The sequence below is a fragment of the Lynx rufus genome, unplaced genomic scaffold, assembly GCF_022079265.1.
Source record: "Lynx rufus isolate CCGP_SWC_20201006 ecotype Redwood Valley unplaced genomic scaffold, mLynRuf1.p SCAF_11, whole genome shotgun sequence".
NCBI classification, from domain to species: Eukaryota; Metazoa; Chordata; class Mammalia; order Carnivora; family Felidae; genus Lynx; species Lynx rufus.
Window position 1 is genome coordinate 68,132,283 of NW_025814825.1, and position 24,131 is coordinate 68,156,413.

Below are 24,131 nucleotides of genomic sequence, written 5' to 3' on the forward strand. Positions count from 1 at the left end.
ATGAGGGTTTTGTCACCTCCCGAATCACATCAGGTCACATTCATCCTGCAGAAGTCAGGTGCATGGCAGAGCTTCCGCGTCCCGAGCGGTGGGATCCTCAAGGGGACAGACCCCCTTCATGTGAAGATTCCCAGGGATCCCATCTCCCGCCACCCTCACCGCAGTCCTTGCCCTCTGGTAGGACTTTTAAAAGGGGGTGAGGGATACAGTCTGCCGTATAACCAGACAGACAGATTGTCCCTGTGCTGGTGACAAGGGAGCAAGGGGAAATGGAGGGCAGAGTACAGGCTCACAGCAGCACCCCCCCCCCCCACCCAGGGGAATACGTGTGACGTTCCTCGGACACTCCTGGCCACCCGAGAACAAAGGAAAGGGGTTTAAGTGCTGGCCATGCCGATGTGGGAAACTCAGGCAAACGAAAAGTTAAATTCCCTTACTGCCACAGCCCATCCACAAGTCCTTGAGACCGGCAGAGTGACCTCCCTCTAGGACCTCAGCTGCCTCGATGAGGACGCTTTGCTGGGGCAAAAGAGAGTCTTAGCTTGACGTCATCCCAACCCCCAGGATCCTGCACGTCTACTTCCTTTACCTCGACTCCCCCAAGTATATGCTGGCGATCACACCCCCAAGCTGATGGCCCCCGATACACATCTGGAGGGTCTCGTGACTGAGGTTTCATTAAGCGGTAATAAGTGGAGCTTCCCTAGCAACAGCCAGCCCCTCGAGGTCCTGGAAACCTTGCTTCCAAAATGCCTCAGGGACTTACTCTATCCCTGACCCCTTCGAACCTGAGGGGATATAATGAGTCACCTGTCACGACCCCAGGGCAGCTCTTCCTGCCCACGCGTGGGTCCCGTCCCCGTGCTTTAATGAGATCGCCTTTTTGCACCAAAGACGTCTTCAGGGATTCTTTCTTGGCCGCCGGCTCCACGGCCCCACAATACCCCCAAACCTCGTCACTGGCATGTGGAGAGAGACCCAAAGACATCCAGAACTCAGTGCGGGACACAGGGGGCTTGTGAAGAGATGTGACACTTAGTCCCCCTCAGACCTGATGACAAAACAGATTCCCAACACAACACAGACAGGCGTGTGCACACACACTGAACCCACAAGAGCTCTAAACAACGGGTGACAGTGAATTCATTTGTAATTCTACAGCAAGACAGACAAATCCAGAAACCACAGAGGCATCAGTTCAATCATATGAGAGATGATAAAACTTCTGTGGAGAGAAAAAATAAACACTTTAAATCAAAATACTACCAACTGTGAAAGAGTATTTGCAAGAAATATGACAAGGGGGGCTCATTTCCTCCCATCACAGTGAACCTGTAAGGTTCGTGAGAAACCCAACTGGACAAGAAAAGAAGCGGGGGCCCCACAGGCAGGTCAGAATGCAACCCTGTCCCCCCTGCACCCTCAGCGTAAAGATGTCCACGGACAACACAGAGATCCCATTCTGACCTGTCACAGTGAAAGGTCTGGTTCCGCCTCGTGCTGTTCGCGCTCCCGGTGGGAGTGGGGAGGCCCAGCCCTCGCAGGAGCTGCTTGCAGCGGGGTGTCGGGGCACGCCCCCTCTTTCGGGCAACAAAGCCGCTGCCGTAGGGTCCATCAAGGTCTGTGGGCAGTGCACGCACAACTACAAAACCCAAATCGCCTGAACGACCCAGGTGCCACAGCCAGTGGTCGTCGCGTGGCTCCGTCACAGCTGTGACGTGAACTTCGTGTGGATGCTGAAAACCAGGCAGATTTCTGTGCCGGTGAGACAAGCGCGAGGTTTCATAAAAGTGCGGAGAACCTGCGGATGGCGGCTCCTTCTGTGTAAACGCACCTCTCGACGCGGGGGGCCCGTGTGTGCAGACACGAGCCCGCGAGCGACCCAGGGCCTTCCCCTCCCCTCCCCGCCCCTCTGCGCGGCTCTCCCGTTCACACCCTGCACGTGAGGTACTTTCTCAGGCCAACAGGGATTATCTGGGCCTCAGATGATTTCTTTACATTACATGATTTCTTTCTCTGTTTATCAAAAACAACAAGCCCTGTTGCACGTGCTGCCCCCCCACCCCCCCCCCCCCCCCCCCACTGGACGAGAGAAGTCCATTCTGCCTGCTCTGATGGCCCGGCACGGGGCCCTAGCTCAGGGGGACCAGCTCAGTGGGAACCAGAACCTAGAACCAGTTCCGGGGACTCAGAAGCCCTCAGATCCAGGCGAGGAGGCACATGTCGGGCGGGGCTGCTCCCGCGTGAGCCTCAGGCCGGCTCCAGGGGAAGCCTCTGTCCTTCCGTCCGTCTGTCCGCGGTGCGGTGGAGGGGAGGGGCTGTGCTCTGCACCCAGGCCGGCGCAGCACCAGCACTCGTGGGCAGGCCCGGCTCTAAACCGCGCAGCCGGCCGCCACACTGTGCTCGGCAAGAGCTCGGGCCGCACTGGAACCGCCACGGGACTTCAGAGGCGCCGATGACCGTGGCACCCGCAGGTTTTGCGGAACCAGCTGCCACAGAAAAAAGTGGACTTCTGTGGCCCCTCTGCGGGCCATGCAACCCCGGCAGAGCCAGAGTGCTGGCCAGGCAGTCCCCCAGGCGTCAGCAACGTTGGCCCCAGACGCACACAGCACGGTGTGTTCTCTGTGGCGGCTCTGTGAGGCCTCCTTCCAGGGCTGGGCACCAGCCGCCCCCTTGGTGTCTCCTGACCGAGAACCATGTTGCCCACATCACTCCCGGCCCTTGGCTTCGTCGGGGAAGCCCCCACTTAAGGAAAGAAACAGGAAAGTCAGGGACAGTTAGGCAAATGCAGCAAAGGGCATTCTGATCTCTCGGCTGCCCTCGTGGGACCGGGGCCATCAGTTAAACGTCTTGGCCACCTACTGCCACTCCTGCTCGGAGCTCGGCCAGCAGAGGAGATTCTCCACATCCTGTTTACAGCAGAGGGAAGGGAGCCCTGGGGGAAGGCTCCGGATGGTAAAGCCACAACTCAGCAGGTCCACGACAGGAGGCAGGTCCTTGTCAGCCCCTCAGAGGCTAGGGCCTGAGTCCTCTGCTCCCCCACAAAGGGCCACCGCCAATGTGGACAGCCCACGTGCACCAGGTGCAGGCGTCCCGCGGATGGCGTGGGGTCGGCAGGGTGAGGCACAACCTGTGGTCAGCTGACGACCCGGGGACCCGGCTGCACTTGCCATCTGGCCAGAGTCTGCTGCTCTGTCTGGAAACCACTGGAAGCAGCTCTGGAAAGGCCCTGGTTCCCTGTGCTCAGCAGCGAGTGGCACGTGGCTGGCAGCTTCAGGAGCAAGGGCAGGTGGTGTTTCCTTGCCGTGTGACCAGGACACCCATTCACCTGGGCTGCAGGCCACGGCCTGAGGCCCGACACAGGGGGGCCGCTGTGCCCACTGGGCGCAGAGGAAGAGGACGAGGGAGCAGTTTGCTCCCTGGAGCAGATGTGGGTGGCGTCTGTGGGAGGACAGTCTCCTCGGCAGCTGCAGAAGCAGGGAGCCTCTGGCCGGCTTTCTTGGTCCCAGCGCCTGCCGCAGAGCCGAGGGCCCGGGAGGGGAGAGGGGGATGTAGACAGAGGCTGCCATGGAGATGACCCAGCGCCACAGCGAGTGGGGTAAGCCGATGACGCCTGCTCTGCATGGAAGCCACCAGCTGTCGCCTCCCACCCCTTCGCCCCCATGGGCCCAGATGGCTCCCACTTCTCCCCACACAGTCCCAGGCTGTCTCCGCCGGCCCAGCCCAGACCCCGCACCCCCATTCAAAGGCCAAGGGTCCCGAGTGCCAGAGGTAACAGGGAGACAGGGACAGACGAACACGCACGCACAGCACACAGCCAGCGCCCAAAGGGCCAGATTCTCCGAATTCTGGGACTTGCTGCTGAGGCCTTTGCAGGCCGACTGAGGAGAAGCATCCTATAGGCACGTAGCCTTTAAGAGGAGACAAGGACCAGACAAGGCCCAAGACCACCCAGGCCACACGCACGGGCTTGCCACGCTGCAGGGGAAACCCAGGAGCATGGCCTTGCAGATCAGGAGGCAGTGGCTCACGGTGGAGAACACGGGAAGAGGCAGAGGCAAAGCCATCCCACGCAGACACCACGCTGACCACACGGGCCCTTTGCATCCAGATCAACAGTCCATGGCTGCAGCGCTGGGCCCAGCAGACAAAGACCAGGGACAAATTCAGTACAGTCACAGGGTAAGGTGCTGGGGTGTCAGTGAAAAAGATTCCTCTCCCTTTATTTTCTAACACGTGGAAATTGATAAACAATTGATACACAATTAACAGATGGAGAGAAAGGAAAAACAGAAAAAATAGTGCACCTGTAGACTCAAACGCAAACATATATACGGTTATATTAAAGTAAGTGGATTAATATTCCAACTAAATGGCTGACGTTTTCAGACTGGATTTTAAAAAAGCAAAACTTAATGACGTGTTATTTATAAAAGAACTACTTCTTAAAGATATAGATGGCGTAAATGTCAAAGGGTGTAAAATGATATATCGTGCAAATATCAATCAAAAGAAAGCCACATGGTCTCATATACATCAAAGTGGACTTTAAGCCAAGGACTGTTACCGGTGACAAAGAGAGATAGTTCCTAACGACCACAGGACCACGCCATCAAACAGACACAACAGTGCCAGCCACGCACACACCCACCCAGCAGCAAAACCAGACAGAACGACAGGAAGACACAGACCAACTGACAGGGTTGGAACTTTTCTTCTCTTGGTCACAGAGGAGACACAAAACACCACTACCAGGAATGACAGGGGAGGCATCACTACAGACATTAGGAGAACGACAACTTTATGCCAATGAAGTCACTAGCTTAGCTGAAATGGGCAGATTCCAGTCCTTGAATGGGAATCCAAAACTAACACGGGAAGAAATGGAAAATGCAAATATGCCGTATCTATTAAAGAAATTGTGTTTGTAATTAAAATCTTCCCACAAGGAAAACTCTAGGCTCAAATGGCTTTGCCGGTGCACTCTAGCAAACACTTGAGGAAGTCATGCAAACTTGTTCAGAAAACAGAAGGGGAAAGAACACCTACAACCCATTTTCTGAGACTAGCATAAACCTGATACCAGAACCGGACGAGGACATTGCAAGAAAAGAAAATCTAGGACAATATCCCTAATGAGCATGGAGATAAGAATTACTGAAGAAATATTAGCAAATTGAGTTCAATGATAGATAAAATCCAACCTAGTGATGCAAGGCTGGGATACTATTCAAAAGACAATGTCATTTACCACATTGGCAGAATAAAAGAGGGAAATCATGTGATCACCTCCACAGGAATAGGAAAAGCACTTGACAAAATTCAACATCATTAATGACTTAAAAGCAAAAAATCCCACCACACTAGGAGGAGAAACTTCCTCAACCTGAGAAGGGCATCTTTGAAAAAGCCCAGCTGACACTGTGCTTAATGGTGAAATACTAAACCCCTTTCCCTAAGACCAGGAGAAAGGCCAGGGTGCCTGCTCTCCCACTTCTGTTCAACTCTGTGCTGGGATCCTAGACAGTGTGCTAAGGCATAAAGTTCTAAATGGAAGAAATAAAATTGTCTTTGTTCACAGATGCCATGATCGTGACATACAAGGTTTTAGGATACAGTGGATGTGCAACATTTTTTAAATTGTATTTGTTTTTTGTTTGTTTGCTTTTTTTTAGAAAAAACACAGGACTACTGCTCCCATTACAAAGGGCAGGTCTTTGCAGGATGAAGAAGGGAATTCTGAGGGTGAGAAGGAGGCCCCTACTTGTCAGTGATGAGTGGGTTCCACAGGACCATGATGACTCAGGCCCTGCGCAGGAACTTCTTGGAGATGTAGTGGTCCTTGTCGACTGGGGTGGATTTCTTGCCCTGATGCTCTTGGGGACTCGGTCCACATCTCCTCCAGCACCGTGTCGCTGTCCCTGTCGAAGGGCATTCCTATGGCCTGGGGGCTTCTTGTCGTTGTGGCCACTGATGAGCACTTGGGTGTTGTTCTTGACTGACTGTGAGCACAGTGAGTGGACCCGGGTTAAACTCTTCCTCGTCCCGCTCCTGCAGCTGCTCCAGGGTCACCTCCTCTGGGGTTTGTTGAGGACACTCATAGTGGCAGTGGCTGTGCTCCCAGGTCAGTGTCGACTCCTCTGCATTGCTTCTGCCTCTCACGACTTATTAAGTATTAGATATGGAGAGAAAATTGAACAAAACTTGTGCAACCCCTGCACTGAAACTATGGAATGAGACAGAAAGTAAAGACCGGAATGGACAGCACGATTTGCTATGTTCATGGATTCGAAGACTCAAAAATTTAAGAGGCCCATTCTCTCTGCATCAATCAATAATTTCAACGCAATGCCAATCAGTATCTCAGCCAGCATCTTTTAGGAATTGACAAACTGATTCTAACATATACATGGAAAGGCAAAGAATCTAGAATAGTGAAAACAATTTTGAAAAAGAAGACCAAAGTTGCAGGGCAAGCACATCTGCGTTCAAGATGTATTATAAAGCTACAATAATCAATATGGTACAGTATTGGTGTAAAAGATCAAACAGACATCCCTATTGCAAAAGAAGGAGGAGGAGGGGGAGGAGGAGGAGGAGGAGGAAGAGGGGAAAGGGGGAAGAGCAGAGAGAGGGACGGAGGGAGGAAGAAAGACAAGAAGGAAAGAAGGAAAGAAGGGAGGGGGGAACCTTGGCCCTTACTTCATATTAACACAAAAATCAACTTGAAATGGAGCTTTAAAATTAACAGCTAAAACTATAAAAGTTGTAGAAGAAAATAAAGGATAAAATCTTTGTGATCCTGAGTTGGGCAAATATTTCCTAGAAAGGACAAGAAAAGAACAAACCATAGAGGAAGAAATTTTTACTTCATCAAATTTTGACTTATTTTCCAGAATCCCCTTTAAGAACCAAATCGGAATCGTATATACAGAACTGGCTCCTATAAACCAGCACACAATTGGATTAGCCATAGGGGATGGGGGAAACTTTCTGGGATGAAAGAAATATCCCACACTTGACAGCAGTGGTACTTACAAAACTGTATACATTTGTCAAAAGTCATTGAATCACATCCTTTAAAATGATAAATTTTACTTTACGTAAATTACAATTCAGTAAACTGAATTCAAAAACTAACTGCTGGGGCACCTGGGTGACTACACCCACTCTTGACCTCAGCTCAGGTCTTGATCTCAGGGTCGTGAGTTCAAGCCCTGTGTTGGGCTCTGCCCTGGGCATGAAGCCTACTTAAAGTTTTTTAAAATTATATCTCTATGTAGTACTAATTAAAAACCTAAAAATAAAACTATAAAAAAATTAGGCCCCTTATGATAGCATCAAATAAACAAAATGCTTGGAAATAAAATTAATGAAAGATGCACAAGACCTGCATACTGAAAACTCCAACTTGTTCCTAAACAAGAAATAAATAAATGGTGAGATATACCATGTTCATGGATTAGAAGGCTCACTATTATTAAGATATCCATTTTCTCTAAAATTGATATACAGATATAACATAACCTCAACAAAATCTCGGCAGACTTTTTTGTAGACTCAAAATTTATATGGAAATACAAAGGCTATAGAATTGTCAAAACAATTTTGGTAAATGAACAAAGCTGGAAGACGTACACTATCTCTTTTCAAGATTTACCATAAAGCTGTAACAATGAAGAGAGTGTATCACTGGTATAAAGAAAGAGAAAGACAGATCCCAAAACAGACTCACACATGCAGATCAAATGACTTTTGACAAAGGTACCAAAATTATCCAATGAGGAAAACAAAGTCTTTTCAAGGGATGGTGCCGGAATAATTGGGTATCCACATGGGAAAAACCAACTCCCTACCTCATGCTTTGCACAAAAATGGGTTAGAAATTGGCCCTAGACCTAAACTTGACTCGAAGGTGGACAAAATTTTCAGACAAGACAGAGAAATCACCAACCAGAAGGGAATGACTGCTCATCTAAAAAGAACATTGAGGGGAAGAACAGGCCAACCACAGACGGGGAGAAAATATCACAACACATCCGTCCATCAAAAGACCTGAATCCAGAATGTCTAAAGAACTCCTTTTAGAGAGCTCAGTATTCATACAGAACTCAGTGTTAACAACGCACACACACACCCCAAACGGGCAAAAGACTTAAACAGACCCTTCACACAGTAAGCTGTACAAATGACCAATCAGCAGATGAAAAAGTCATCAATACCATGAGTCATCAGGAGAATGCAAATGTTCCTAACACGAAAATTTCTCTTTGTTCATCATTTTTGGAACACTCATCATCTGCCAACGTAAGAAGCATAATTTTCTTGATAATTGTATAGTTCTCCATGACAATTAGATTTGGCCGTGCCTACTGGAGAGATCCTGCCGAGCCTCTAAGACACCAGCCGGCCGCCCTGCGGGCCAGCAGATGCCTTCAACCCAGACCCCACGAGCACTCCCAGGGGCCCAGCCAGAAAGGAGAACAAGTCTGGGCCACGACTGCCCCTGCACAGTCCAGAACATTCCCTGAAGGTAGACCCGACGTGTGTGACACCCATCGGGTCAGAAAGACTCCAGCTGGGGTCGGTCTGAGCACTTCCAGGTCAACTCGCACGTTCCCTCCTTCCACTCAGTCGACTTAAATGCAACAAGCAAGGCCCTGGGAGCCCCCGGTAAATACAGTGTGGTCCTGCCCTCGCGGCATTGCGGGCACTGGAGAAAGATGCACATTCCTGTGACAGGAGACTCCTGGAGAGGGTCTCTGTCTACTGTGCAGGCTTGCGTGCACACGCACGCGCACGCACAGGCGTGCAGCACACGCAAGAACACCATCTCCAAACAGAAAGCTGCTTTTCTTGGGCCATCCGTGCTGCTGTCTGTGAGTCTGGCTTCCACGAGCCCCCGGGAAATCGAAAGCCCCCTGAGTCCTCGACCCAAGGCCGTGGCCATGTCCTGTGTGCCGTGCCCCGAGGGCCTGAGGCCCAGGCTGCTGGCGGGCTGACCCAGGGTCTGGGAGCTGAGGCACCACCAGTCAGAGGGTGCTGAACCACCAGCTCCCACCTCACTACTCTCGTGGAGGACGGCTCTCTTTGCCGTAGGGCTGCCGTCCACTCACCAAGGTGATGTCAACGGCAACCGCATTGGAAACGGAGACACTGCAAGATTGTGTAATTAACAGAGCCTTTCGGGACGTTTCAATTAACTCAGTCTGCAGATGAGCAAACTCCTGTTCTCTGGAGCACCGAGATTTTTTAATTAAAAGGAATTTGAGATAATTTTGTAAAGGTTTCTTGGATTCCACTGGACACGCCCACAAGGGTCTGAAGGCAGGTGGCCCGCCTTGTTCCAGGTGACCACCGTCCCCTCGGCTTTCTTGGCCTGCAATGCCCTCCCTCCAAGACTGCACACGTGGGCCCGAAGATGCGCATCATCCCAGCAAGAGGGTGGGCTCAACTTTCCGAGGACTGAGGAGCCCTGTCGGCCCCGGAAGTGATAAGCCCACAGGTGAGCTGGGCTGCACAAACCTTAACTTCCCGGCCCCAAGACACAGCTCTGCCACCCTGCGCACTGCCCTGGGGACGCTCAGCCTGCGGGCTGGGGGTGCGGTCAGCACGGGCTCCGCGTCCACCTGTGCGCACAGGACAGCCTTTCCTAACCTCGTGTCCAGCGAGACAGACATGGGCCCTGGCAGGCAGGCAGGGGGAGGGTCCCCCAACACTGGGCCTCTCTCAAGATCCAAGGCTCCCTCTGCAAGGGTCCAGGGGGCCCCGTCGATACAAAGCATCTCCTGGGCCCCAGACCACTCCAGCTGCTTCCTAAAGACACAGGAGCCAGAACATTGGGCAGCAGCCCACGAAGGCTGCTACCGCGAAGTCCAGCAGCACCATGCACGGCACCCCCTCCACGGGCAGGAGGTGCCCACACGGAGTGGACAGCTAAGGCGAGCAGAGCCCAGGACACTTGTCGGCCAAGCAGGGGCCGCTCCCACACACTCCCACACACACAGGCATAAATATATCCTTATATTCTCTCTCTCTCTCTCTCTCTCTCACACACACACACACACACACTGCCAGGTCCATGGGCAGGGACTCCCAGAGACGCTTTGGAAGGGACGCCAACTCCCCAGACCCTCAGCCACGCCTCAGCTGCATTTCCCAGCCAGTGGTCACAAGAAACTCAAGGCTCAGTGCTCCCAGTGGCTAGCACTGTGGTTCTCAGCAGGGGGCAGTTGCCCCCTGGGGACACGTGGCAATGCCTGGATGTATGACTGACTGTCACAAATGTGGGGGGGGGGGTTGCTGCTGGCACCAGTGGGCAGAGGCCAGGGATGCTGCTAACATCCTGTAGTGCAAGGAACCGCGCCCCTCCCCCTCCAAGAACGACCCGGCCCGGATGTCCACGCTGCAGAGCCTGCCTGGCTTAGAGGTGGCCCCTGCTCCACCCTGCACAGGGCAGCCCCCGCCAGCTTGGCCTGTGGAAGTCCAGGGGACCCTGTGGTCAGAGCTGTACCCAGCTGAGGCCCCAAAGCCGCCCTGCACACCAGTGACCGCCCCAGAAGGCACGGGGACCCCGTGCGGAGGGAGGCGGCTGTGGCCCCGGACACGAGGCACACACCTGCTCACCAGCCGGGTTCTCAGCTCCTGTCACATGTGCGTTTCATAAGCAGCCCACACACAGCCTCTCCAACCCAATCCAGGGAAAGGGCTTTTGGGACAGCGGCACCTGCATCTGCCCAAATTCATCCGTCACGTTCAGCCCGAAGGCAAGTGCAGCCAGTATCCTGTGTCTCCAACAGCCGGGACAGCCACTCCCACCCCTGTGCCCCATTCCCCGTCCGCTGCAGGCCCTGCCCTGACTGCTCCTAAAGCCCAGTGTCCTGAGCCTGTTTGTCCAAGTGACCAGGCAGCTTCACCTAACTTCTCTGACGGCCTGGAACAGAACACACGCCCCCAGAGAAGACGGAACAGAGTCATCCAGAACCGAAGCCAGGGTCTGGCCGTCCAGAGGGCTCTGCTGCTGCCAGCTGGGGATGGGGGAGGGCAGGGGGCAGGGCCAGAGGGCCCGGACTGCCACGACAGGGCACTGAGTGGGCAGGAGCCATGCCGGACACACGGGCTGGTTACACCCGGCCCCAAGGAGGGCTCGGGCCTGGGGGCGCCAGAACTTGGTTCTGAAGGGGCCGAATCTGAGAGTGTGAGACACATCAGTGGTAGTGTCGAGTCAGAGACTGGACAGAAAAGTCCGCTACGTGGGAGGCAGGTCCCGGCTGGAGATATAAATTTGGGAGTCGGCATATGGATGACATTTGAAGCCGTGAGGCGGCCGATGCGTGAGTGTAGTGACACACGGTGGGGAGAGAAGGACCGGCCGAGGGGCCGAGGAGAAGCCAGTGGCGGCGCCCTGGGAACCACAGCGAGGGAGCGACTCTGGGCGGCTCCGCGGTGCTGGGTGCTGCCACGGGTGGAGGTCGAGCAGAGCTGGGGCATCACTGGCAGCCACGTGGAGGGGACCTTCCCCCGGGCGCGGGGCCGCAGGCTCCCAGGGGCAGAGAGGCAAGGACGAAGAGCCCCTGATGAGTTTTGCGGGAGACGGGGAGCAGCGCACATGCAACGCCTACAGGACGCCCGCACCACGAGGGCCCTGGGGACACAGAACCACGTGGCTCCACCCTGGCCACCCTCAGGAGCCGGTGACGCAACCCGTCAACACGCACGAAACCTGAGCTGAGCTCAACACAGGGCTCGGCTGAACCCGGGGGGCCCGGGAGCTCGACCTGCCCGTCTCCGCTGCAGCCGCGGACGGCTCTTCCCGCCCCCACAGAGCCTCTGAGACGTCCTGGGGCAGGGAGGGCAGAGATGCGCACATTCTGTCAGGCCTACACCTAGGAACACATCCTGGGTTGTAGGGTCATTGCCCCCCAGCCGAGGGCCAGTAGGAGCCATCTGAGGCTGGACACTTCTGGCACGACGGGGGCCCCGGCCATCTCAGCCGGAGGGTATTTGCGAGAAGGGCCGGGGAGGTTTGGGCTCAGTGCGGCGGCACGGGGGCGTAGGGGCAGCGGCCTGGCCACTGTCAGGGTGCTTGGACAGCTTTAGGGCTGGGCATCCTCGTAGCTCGTCCACAGAAGGTGGGGGGTAAAGTGGGTGCAGAGCCGTGACTGGCAGAGCCGGGCAGGGGGAGTCCGGCCATTTGGGCTTGGACAACACTCGTGACGTGCCACGGAGGACTCTTGTCTATGTCTTGGCCCATCACGGTCGGACGTGGGTGTTCTGTGATATCGTTTACATGCCACACGAGAGCGCCAGGGCCCGGCCGCGTGCCAAGCCAGCTCCAGACGTGAAGGCTGGGCTCTCTCTGCCACGTCCCGCCGAGCAGCTTCTGAAGTGGTTGTGTGAATTCACACTCCCTCTGCCCGGGGCGTACAGAGCAGGTGCACACTACAGATACTCAGCTCGCTGAAGGAGGTGACGGGCACACACCAGAGCCCGTGCTTCAGAGAGACGGTCCTTTCCCAGGAACAGTGAGCACCCCTGGCACCCGGACGTTGGATCCCGGCACTGTCCCCTCCCCGACAGAAAGACCCGGGCTCCCTGGAGAGCTGACTGACTCCAGCACCGGGCCAGGGGACAAACCTTGTGGGGCCAGAAAGGAAGCGCCCAAAAGGCTGCAGGAACAAGAGAAGGGCGACGGGGCGTGCCAGGGGCACGGGAGCCAGCCGAAGGCCGGGCCGGAGCTACAGCAACAGAAGTGACAATGAAGTCACACTGGATTATAACCCAAGTGCCCGACTAACACCCTTGCGTCCACACTAATATACGTGAATGACCCAACAACCACACAAATGGGGAGGAGAGACAAATCCGCGCAGAACGTAGACGCCTCCGCCTCCGCCTCCAGGATGGGGGCCTGACACCCACCCCCTAAGCGTGGGTGGTGCGTGGGGACTGCCGACAGGACAGTCCCTGACGGCGGACGCTCCTGAGTAGGAGGCCGCAGCCACAGGGACAAGGTCAGAGCCCCGCTGGGCTCCTCCCACAGACCCATAACCCAGTGGGACCCCGACATGCTACAAAACACCTGACCAGCTCTCCTCGAAACCACCGAGGTCATCAAAAACCAGGAAAGGCTGAGAAACTATCGTGGCCCAAGAAATGTAAAGAGAGGCACGTCACGTGGAACCACGGAACAGAAGAATATCAAGTACAGACGGGAAACCGGAATCAACTATGGGCCTCCGTTACTCAGCTGTGACTGTTAATTCCACGTGTCAACTCGATTGGCCACGGGCGCCCAGATCACGCACTCTCCCGGCGGGTCTGGGCGTGTTTCGGGTGATGCCAGCACTGCAGTCCGTGGATTCAGTAAAGCCGACCCCCACCCCAGCGAGTGTGGACATCGACCAATCCACCGAGGCCCTGACGGAGGAAGGGTGGACTCTCCCTCTGTTCCTGCCTCACCTTCCGGGACGGCTCGTGTCATGTTCTGCCCTCGGACTGGGAGCTGCCCACGGATGCAGACTCAGTTCCCGGGGCCGGCCGGCCCACGGCTGACTGGATCCTGCTTGGCCCGGGTAACTGTGCGAGCCCCCCGGTCGAAATAAATCCCCCAATACGCACACACCCCCCCGCATGCACGTGCACACACGCACACACCACACTCTTGTTCTGCAAGTGCACCCCCCCCCCCCCGACAGCCCTGACTACTATGGGGTCAGGTCACGGTGGGCTCACCAGGTGTGGCTGTCTGACCCTCCACCCTAACACAAGACACTGATGTTCGTGGAAACCCGTGGTGACGGCTCGTCGCACTGCCTTCAGACTGTGCTGCAAATCTACAATATTCTCTCTCTCTCTTTTTTTTTAAGTAGGCGTCATGCCCCTGAGATCAAGACCTAAGCTGAGATCAGGAGTTGGACGCTCAACCCACTGAGCCACTCAGGGGCCCCTAAAATACTCCAAGTTTACAAGAAAAAACTTTTGAAAAAGTAACACATGCTTCATACGGATCCAAGCATGGATTGGAAGGCGATACGGAAAACTGCAGGTGGTTGTTATATTAGTGCTGAGGTTACATAAGACGCTGAATTTCTTAATATTTTTTCTTGTCACTTTTTGTTATATAATAAGAAGCTATAAAGTTTAAAAAAAAAAAAAGGAGCGTCCTGGCAACAGCGTCTGGTGGCTACACGAGCAGCCACGTAATTTGTCACACAAACCAGGACACGTCTGAGAGTGACAGGGAGGCCGTTCATCACCACGCCCGACCAACCAGCAGGAACCGGCGTCGTGCGGGGTACAGGGTCGTAGCTGCGTCCTCCCTAAGTCCCTGCGCATCGTGGCCCCAGAGCAGAGCCGGGTCAGCGGGGAGGCTTTGTCAGAGGCACCGAGACGTGCACATTGGTGTCCGGGGGCCCTTCTCAACCTTCTCGACCCTGTGAGCCCGCACAGCCAGCTCACCCATGGCTGACCACGCACTCTTGCCCGAAGCACCCTACAGGGGTCGGGGGAGGGCCACCCCAGGTTTTCCAGCTGCTGTATGTGCCACGGGGCCGCCAGCCCAGGCATGAACTGCTCGCGCACGTGTGGACGGGGACCCCCTCTCTTTGTGGCTTCCTTCCTGTTTCCCTGTCCCCCACCCTCCCAGTCATGTGCTAATTTTGCAAAGCATCCTTTCTGCCGAGGAGCTAAAATACAGTTTCAGAAACACACGACGACCTTGATTCTAGAAGAAAAGGAGAAAACAAAAGAATTGGGGACGAAGGAGAGACACGACCCAGGACAGCCCAGGTGGGTCCCCTGGACCCAGGGTCCCTGTGAGCTTCCCGGAAAAGTCCCCAGGGCCAGGTGGGTCACAGGCGCTGGCAGGTGCACAGCCCGCAGGCTGCCTGGGCTCCATTCTTCACACCCAGGAGGCGCTCGCTCCCCCTCTTTCTTCCTGTTTGTTTCCGAGACGGACGGCACTTCCCCGGAGGCTGAGTTTCGAGGCAGAGAACCGAATTCCGCGAGTGTCCCAGGGATTCCCGGGGCTCTGACACAGCGACCGGCTCTCTGGGTGGTGCTGGGTCCTCTTGCCACACTGGCACCCTGCGTGGCCCCGGAGTCGAGGTGGCCGAGAGGGCGCTCACACAACACGGGGAAGGCAGGCCTCTTCGCGAGGTGGCCGCGGGCAGGCACACTGAGGGGCTTCCGGCTCGTCCCTGCCGGCCACCCCCGTGTGCGTGCTCTCTCCCGAGCCCGAGCGGGACCTGCTCCAGCCACGCAATGCGGCGGAGGGACAGGCTGCCCGTCCACACCCACCGCGTGCCTCAGCCCCCGTGCGCTGGGCTCCATCGGCCTCGGCGCTCTCGGGAGGAAGTCCCACTCCCCCGCGGCAGACACCTGCGGACACGGACGAGCCCCGAGACCACGGACGATAGGCCCACGCAGCCGCTGGTGATCCCTTCAAAGGGTGGGGCCCGATTCCCTCCCCTTGAGTGTGGGCTAAACACGGTGACCCACTTCCGGCAAGTGGCCTAAGGCGCCAGGGACAGCATGTGACTTCGGAGTGTGGCTTCCTCCTCTCTCCCGGCTCGTGGAGAGGCTGGCCGCCGTGGCGTGAGGCCACGCAAGCAGCCCCACGGAGAGGCCCACGCGGTGAGGGGCTGGCGCGGGAGCAGGGCCCCTGCCCGTCAAAGCTGCAGACTGTGCGGGTGCGGCCACGGCTCACGGCTCCCGGGGGGCCCGGAGCCAGACGCACCCGGGAGAGCCGCTCCTGACCCCCCAACTCACAGAAATGGAGGTGACGGCACGTCTTAAGGCCTGAGGTTTCGAGGTGGTTTGCTACGTCACAGAGAACAGGAACAGATAACACACAGCAGGCGACAGCGTGAGCCACGACCCCCGGGGACGTGACATTCGGCCTCCAGGCCTCTGAGCCGTTCCAGCTGGGAATGAGGCACCGTGTATGTGAGCAAGGGAGCCACCACGGATGTCCTGGGGGACCCGTCCCCACCGGACCCTGGCCAGTCACGAGAAATAATAAGGACAGGCGTTGTTAAGTCACTGAGCTTTGGGGCCCTTCGTCGCCGCAGATGAGTAACTGACGACTGGCCCTGCGGCCACAAACAGCGTCCAGTCTGAGAGACTCGGTGCTGAGACCCTGCCCCGCCCCCAGGGCTCCGGGTCACACGTGGCCAGCCAGGTCCCAGGAGAGGCCCGGGTCCTGGGAGAGGCAGCCGACAGCACAGCAGACGCCTCCTCGCCCCGACGCTGCCACAGGCACGAAAGAACAAAGGCCACGCTTGCAAAGGCCCGAGTGTCTGTGCCAGGCCTGACACGCTCCCAAGGAAATCGCAAAGTCGTCTATTTCTTGCTTTTGTGACCAGTTCCACCTCACGCATACAAAGTACGAGGAGTCATGATGTGAATTCTGAGAGCAGAGACCTTTCTAAAGTCAACTTCTGAAATCGCTGTGAGAAATTGAATGTGCTCAGCTCTATTTTTAATAAATTGGGGGCGACACTGACTCCCACCCACACCAGCTCCTCGGTTTCGGAGCCTAGATAACAGCCAGCCAGGATTTCGCAGGATCGACGCGGGCCTGTGCCGGAGCCTCCGTGGGCTCCCAGGCACACGCGGGACGTGGCGGGGGGAGGAGGGGCCTTCCCACAGCTGAGTGGAGCCAGGCAGGGAGAGCCCCCAGCGGTCAGCCGCCTTGGTTTTTAAAGTAATAGATTTTAGGTCAATGACGAAAAACATTTTTTGATGAAGCAGGCATCCCAGATTTTAAAAATAACAATAATTGTATTAATTACAGCTTCTCCCAAGTTGTCTCAAATTCTGATCATGGAAATCACTCCGCGTTTGGATCCAGCCACTGTTTGGGGAAGCAAAAAGTAGCCCAGCGTGTCCTGCGGGGGCCCGGCCGGCTCGCACCCCGAGAGGAGCTCGGTGTCCACCCGCCTTGGGGAGAAGGAGCAGAACGGAGGAGGCCTGCGCGCTGGATGGCGAGGACTGACCGTTTGTGGGAACACCAGCCAGCAGGAGGAGCGCTTACCGAAGCCGTGTTTGTGTCCGTGGTCACACACAGGTTGCGGAGCGAGGCAGGTGTGAGGAAACACACGGTCGACCTATTCGAAGTAAGGAAGAACGACGTGCACAGGAAGGACAGGGACCCCAGCCCCAGGGCCAGGCCCTTCACTAAGGTCAATGCCACATTTGACTGAGCTTCCTGTGGACAGGGAGCTGGGCACAGGCCCTTAAAATAAGAACCAACCGGCCCCAAAGAGGACCAGAGGGGCCGTCCCGGGCCCCCCAGGAGGGCAGACGGCTCCCGTCAGCCCCCCAGCAAGGCCCTCAGGTGTGGGGCTGGACCGCCATGCTCCCAGCACACACCGGAGGGGAGCCAAGCGACCTCTGGGACACGCGAGCCCTCGGCACCCGCCAAAAGCCAGCTCTGGGACCAAGGACACGCACAGAGGATCGGGGAGCACCTAGGTGTCCCTTAGCAACCCCCACTGGTACACTTGCCCGGCACGCCTGGGGAGGGATCAGAAGGAAGACGCCAAGTCCCCGCTTACGAAAAAGGAAAACGGTGGAAATGTGCTGTGGTTACGTGTGCCCCAGGCCGTACCTGAGACAGATCACGAAGAAATAAAGACACAACTGAAGGAGACACGGGGCCATCTCATAACCAGCAGCTTCCCGGTTAGAGCCAGCTTGTGTCCAGGGCCCGTGTGGGCTCCCGTCCAATGCCCGTCACCCAGTGCGCCGAGCCCCAGGGGACTCTGCCCTCAGCATCTGGGCCTGCTAAGCCCTCCGCGCCCAAGGTGCGTCCCAGGGTGGGCGGCAATGGCACCACCTGGGAGCCGGTTGGCAATGCAGACCCTTGGGCCCCACCCCAGACCTGCTGAGTCGGAATCTGCCTCTTCACAAGGCCCCCGGGGGGGTTGGGGCCCAGGACGGCTGGGCCGCCCTGACCCTGTTCAGAATGAGTGCCCCTCCACGGCTTTGCCACCCTCAGACCCTCATCCTCAGACAGAAACCCTGAACAAAAATTACCCCCGCGCATTCGTACATTACTTCTCAACTGGAAAGCTGGGTGGTTAAATTTTTAAAAGAAAATCGGCTTATTTATAGCACTTTAAAACACACAACCAGATGGACAGGCGTGCAGAGATGACGTGACGGTAGGTCCCAAGTCCATTCTGAGACCAGCCTTGTCAGCCACGGGAGAGAAACACGTCAAGCTCCAGGGCTGCCTAAACGCCCTCCAGGACACTCAGTGCTGCCCCCCAGAACCCCAGAAACCCAGGAACGAACACGCAAGGGGGCTTTCCAAAGGGGCCGCGTGCCCTCCTACCCAACCTGAACCAAATGCCCGCCCCACACCAAGGGCCTCTGCATTGCCTCTACCAGCTGGTCAAGGACCCCAGGGTCCCAGGGTCTGCACCCACAGGGCTTCTGGCCACCAAGGCCCCTGCCACGTGGGGAGGGCGTGTGAACCGCCATTAGCCCAAGTCTGGGCCCCACAGGGAGCCACCGCCCGGCCCCCCCACCCCCTCTTCCCAGTCAGGAGGGAAGGAAAAAGGTACTTCCTGACACTCAAGTCTATGCCCCCTTCAAACAGAGTCTTAATAAGGAGGGGCCGGACTGACCCCCACAAGGGTGGCCCCATGAGCACTAGCAGGCCGCCACCCGTGTGCCCCACCCGCTGCTCTTGGCCCTGCAAGCTCTAGACAACACAAAGGAAAAGTGGGGCACACGCACCGTAGAGTAGTGGACAACCCTTCTTTGCTGCTCGTGTGACTGGCCACCCAGAAAGCCCAAGCGCAGAAATCAAAACCCTGGGAACCGGCAAGGGTCTCAAGCAGAGTGGCCACTTCCAGGATGAATAGTTTCAAAAGTAAAGTTTCGGGGTGCCTGGGGGGCTCAGTCGGTTGAGCGTCTGACTTCGGCTCAGGTCATGATCTCACAGTCTGTGGGTTCGAGCCCCCCCGTCGGGCTCTGTGCTGATAGCTCGGAGCCCGGAGCCCGCTTCGGATTGTGGGTCTCCCTCTCTCTCTGCTCCTCCCCACTCGTGCTCTGTCTCTCACACCCAAAAAATAAACATTAAAAAAATTTTTTTAAACAATGAAATAAAAAGTAGAGTTTTCCTTCATTCCAGCACTAACCAGTGCGGAAAGATCCTGTTCACAGTTCACCGAAGCCCAGCAGCGAACACACAATAAAGGGCATTTAAACTTAGAAGCACCCTAAGTGAGCCCACAGGAGGAAGACCTTCTCGCTGCCATCAGATGTTGTTCCAAATGGATTGGAAGTTTCCATATGAAGTATTGGAAGGCAGCGCAGGTGCAGGTTTAGAAACTGGGAACGGACGACAGTAACACGACACCAAGGCCAGGCCCTGCCAGGAAGGAAGCTATTGATGAATCCGACCACACAAAAATTAAACACATCCGTACAAAGAAACCCCCAGCAACACTGCAAGATAAGTGGCAAATGTGCATAGGGGCTGTTCGCGGGTGAGGCTGTGTGCACGCGGAACAGTGAAAAGAAACGGGACAGCAAAGGTCCCAGTGGGAGGCACGCGATTCACAAGAGACAGCCGCCCCAGAGATAGAAAGCAAAGAGATTAATTACCAGTGCCATTGGCAGAGAAACTCCAAGCATTAATACAATCGTTACCTTGCGGACCGTCAAAAGTGTAAAACATCACCACCAGCCCAAGTTGGTGAGGACTCAGGGAAAGAGGGCTTTGGAGCACACGGCGAGAACAAACCACCACGGCCTTCCGTCCCGGCTGCTCCGTGGAAGTCTCTGCCCTCTCACCCCTCCCCTGGGTCCCTCCTGCCATTCAGTTTACTTATTCACATTTCCTGTCCGCTGTCCGTCTCCCCACTGTCCCCCCCTCCCCGTCTGGTTACCCTACACGCAGCAGCCATACCCATTTGGTCACCAGCGTGTAAGGCGCAGCCCCGACGGCAGCTGGCTCACAGAGGGCCGTTCGAATCGAGGCCAGCCGGGCAGACGTACCAAGATGCCTTGGGTAGACACTCTTGCGTGTGTCATTCCCAAGTGCATGAAGCTGAATGCACAGAGATGCTTGTGCTGAGCTGTTTGTGATATTCACAGACAGGGAAACACCCCAACGTCCTACGATAGGAAATGAAGTGAATAGGGAATGTGGTATCTACACAGAGGAATTGTCTACACAGAGGAGAGCCGAAAGGCAGGGACTCTGGGACCCGACGACCCATCAAAACCACCAGCAGGGCCTAAAGACGTAGCGGTGCTGAGCTCTGCCCCCACCCCCACCCCACCCCCACCCATCCCGACAAACTCAACTTGAATCTCTGGGGGGTGGGGCCCAGCCAGCCTGGTGTTTAAGGGCACCACGGAGTCTAGCTCGTGGCCACTTTTGAGGACCACGGTGGCAAATCTAGCCAACAAATGATGCTGTAGATCTATCAGGTATCTGCTACATATTGCTGAGTAAAAAAGCAGGTTACGACAGATCCACATACGGAACACGCTCCCATTTCCGTATCAGAGGGAAAAAGTGTGCTGCCACACGGCTGCACGCGTGAGAATGCCCCTAGGGCAAGGCTGCAGAAGACGTCTGCGTTCGCCACGGCGGGCTCTCGGGGCCAAGGACACACGTCTGAGTCTTCCCGTTGAGGACAATTTCAGGAAAAACAGCAAAGTATACACATTTATTTATTTTAATGCTTCTTTAATTAGAAAAAAAACCAAAGGCTTTTTTTTTTTTTTTTTTTTTGAAGAAAGGTGGCTTGAGAACGTGCTGGCCTCCTGTTCTGGCAGGCTGTCCACCCACCCAACAGACACAGGCGAGGCATTCTGCGGCCTTCAAGGCTCCCTTATTCCCGGTTTTCTTGGGGGAAGCAAACCTTTGCAGTGACTAGGTACTTACTCCCCGCTACTAAGCTAACGCCACACTGGGCTTGAGAAGGCCAGGTGCCCCCCGGTTATGGAGCTGCTCAGCAGGAAGGAGCTGGAGCCCCAGCCCCCACCCCATGGCCTCCAGCTCAGCAACCGCATTCCCCTCGGGACACCAAGACAGTGAGAGATGAGGGGGCTGCGGGACGGCCGCAACTCTGGGGCAGAGAGCAGAAGAAAGGCGGGTCCCCAGCAGGGTTCAGCTCCGGAAATCCAGGGCTCCCAGAAGTGGGCGAGGGATCTGAGGCGTGGGGGCAGGGGCGCAGGGAAAGGGGCCCCGGTCCGATGTGAGAGGCACACAGAGTTTGAACACGCGGCCGGCACCCGCCAAGTGAGCACAGGGTTCTCGGCGCCGCAGGACCCACAGGGACGAGGACACTTAAGACTTTCTATATCACAACCACGCTTTTTAGCTGGGATTTACCTGGCACTCTGTTAAACTGCCCTCTTTTATTCTTTTTTTTTTTTTTTCCGTTTCTCTGCACACCAAACTTGATACATTAATCGGGAGTTTTAATCCAAAAAATTCATCAGAAGGGCTTCCGTTGCCATAGCAACCATCCAGTCCCAGCAAATGCACGTCTCCAGCACAACTCGGCCGCCTCTTCCAGCTGGCTCTGCAGCGGGGCTGGGAAAGTCACGGAACCGCTGTCTGGAGGGGCCGGGAGAGAGCTGGGGTTCAGGGGCCACGGCTTGCGTCCCGACTCTCCTTCCTCCTTTCCAAACCCCACTCCTTCCATCTAAATAACGCCACGGATCTCACGCCAAGAGCTGTACAACATTCTCTCAGCAAACGTGTGCTGTGACTCTTGAGCCATATGTGTCCTGACAGTGACATGCAAACGTACGACAAAGTGGCTGCCGGCCTGGACATCGTTGCTGGCTGCCCAGCCCAGGCCCAGGCTTCGCCTCCCAGTCTCACCCAACAAAGTCCGGATAAGGCCCGATGGTGTGTTCAGTCTGGAGATGTGGCCACCGTGCCAACTGATGAGCAACTGACTGACGGTCACATGTCCGAAACAGCAAGCACCTGTAGCCCGAGTGGGCGCTCACTCCCACACACGTCCCCAAGAGCTGGTCCACGGCCGCTCTACTCCAGGCAGGTGAGGAGGGGTGCAGGATGTGCTCAAGAAGTCTCAAGTCAGACTGTGCGCATCATAAACAGACTCTGTGCTCTTTTTGCCTTTTCAATGATCCTTGAAGTCTGAGACACTGCACACCGTGAACAAACAGAAAAATCCCACCTTGAAAAGCTGGAGGCAGCCCCTGTGCTACATCAATTCCTCTACGTTCACATTCTCTGCCTTGGAGAGCACGGGGCTAAGGTACGAAGAGAGCGGCCGGCCCTTGGCTGACACCAGCACGTGCTCAACTCAGCCGTCTTTCTCATCCCGCAGCCAGAGAAGCCACATGTAGGGAGACCTGCTTCCTCACTCGTTCCCAATTCACTCTGGGCGTTCTCTACTTTGAATATTTATGTCAAAAGCAAAAACGTATAACATACGAAACACTCACAGCAGTGAGCTCTGCGGCTCTCAAGTTCAGAACACACTGTACCGATGGGGTGGGTCCGGAATGCACCCATGCCTGGCCCCTGCTGAGCTGCGGAGCCGGCACCCCCCCCCCCCACCAACCCCCGGGGCACCTACAGCAGTCTCTCCACTGCTCTCTGACGATTGCCTGCACATCCACCACCACCGGCCTCAGGTCGTATTATTGTAATTTCCTATAACGCTTAAATTATTTATCAGAAAAATAGCTCGGGCTCTTGTGCTGAGCTGTGCTCTAAAATTATAAAAGACCCATCATACCTCTGCAGGCTGCCTACAAATGAAAAATGCATATTTCAACTATTTTAAGAAAATGTCAGAAAACATCAAGTGTGTCATCATTGTACCATTTAAATTATCTGCACGACATCTGTAAAAAGAGCTGTATGCTTGCATGTGAATTTATCACAGTGCCCCAAAGGCAGACCTTCCCTGCAGGTGCTAAGTCAACAGTGGCCCATCACTCCTTTCCACTGGTGCCGCCTCCGCATGGCCACTCAAGAGATACCTCCCCTGGGTCAGCAGCTGTACCTGTAAGGGGACCTGAGAGGAAACTCTCAAAGGCAGTTCCCAAAGGGCAGGTCTTTGCACAAAGGCAAAGCCGTCTCCCCCACTGCACACCTGCGTGCAAAGACCGGGCACGGGGCGGCCACGCCACGCCGTCACCAGGCAGAGCTCCCAGGGCCAGGGACCCCGCGCCACCTGTGGGGCTGGCCTCTCTCCCTTCGCAAACGCGGCACAGTACAGGTGCAGAGCAGACCAAGCCTGCACAGCGCCCCTGAAAGGAAACTGGAAACACACAGCCGTCGCCACAGTACGTGGCTAACCCCGGGGCCACTCCGACCACGGACCCTCGCCCCAAAGGGCGGGCCCAAGCCTGTTCCGCCCGCCGCGCCGCCACTGGACACGGAGGACGCAGGCGGGAGCCCTGGATGCGCGTGGGCGCCGCAGGCACCACGAGCGAGTTTCCTCGGAAACCGAGCCGACCCGGGACGCCGTCCCACCCGGGCGGCCGCGGTGTCTGAGCGCGAGGAAAAGCTCCCGCCGCGGCCGCCCCGCGAGAGCGCGCACGGTGTCCGTGCGGCGCGGGTCCCCACGCTGCCCCCTGGAGCCGCCCGGGGGGCCCCCCGCGCTCACCGTCCTCCTTGTCGTCAAACACCGGCCTCCGCGCCGTGGCCGCCGACAGGGACGAGCCCATCCTCTTCTTCCACTTGCTCCACGGAAACAGGGGGCGCGGCTGCGCGCGGGCATCGCTCGCGTCCCGGGCCCGGGGCTGGCCTGCGGCGGGCGGCGGCGGGACCGGGGGCGCGTCGGGGCCCGGGGGGCGCGCGCGGCCGGGGGGCGGCGAGCCGGGGGGCGCCGCGGCGCTGCTGCCTCTGCGCTCCGCGCCGCTCCTCATGGCCGGGCCTGGGTGCGCGCCGCGGCCGCAGCCGGGGACATGGCCCGCCCGCCGGGCGGGGAGCAGGGGCGGCGGCCGGAGCGGCTAGCGGCGCTCTCCGTGCGCCCCGGCCTCGGCGCTGGCTGCCGGCGCGCGCGGGGGTGGGGCCGGGGCGGGGCCGGCGGCGGGGGGCGGGGCCTGGGGGCGGAGACCCGGCGGGCGGCGCTGGCGGTGGCGCGCCCCGCCGAGGGCCCGCCGCCCAC

General features: G+C 56.8%; 1 protein-coding gene and 1 pseudogene across 1 annotated transcript in view; both read right to left on the bottom strand.

Annotated features, from left to right (window-relative positions):
* STK32C (serine/threonine kinase 32C) overlaps window positions 1–23,889 on the bottom strand; it is a 78,632-nt gene extending 54,743 nt beyond the window's left edge. Inside the window, exon 1 of the mRNA XM_047072761.1 lies at window positions 23,628–23,889. Coding sequence (XP_046928717.1) covers window positions 23,628–23,889 — 262 coding nt within the window. The remainder of the gene's footprint in view (window positions 1–23,627) is intronic.
* Window positions 5,761–6,101, bottom strand: LOC124506775 (small nuclear ribonucleoprotein Sm D2-like; annotated as a pseudogene).
* Window positions 23,890–24,131: the final 242 nt, after the last annotated feature.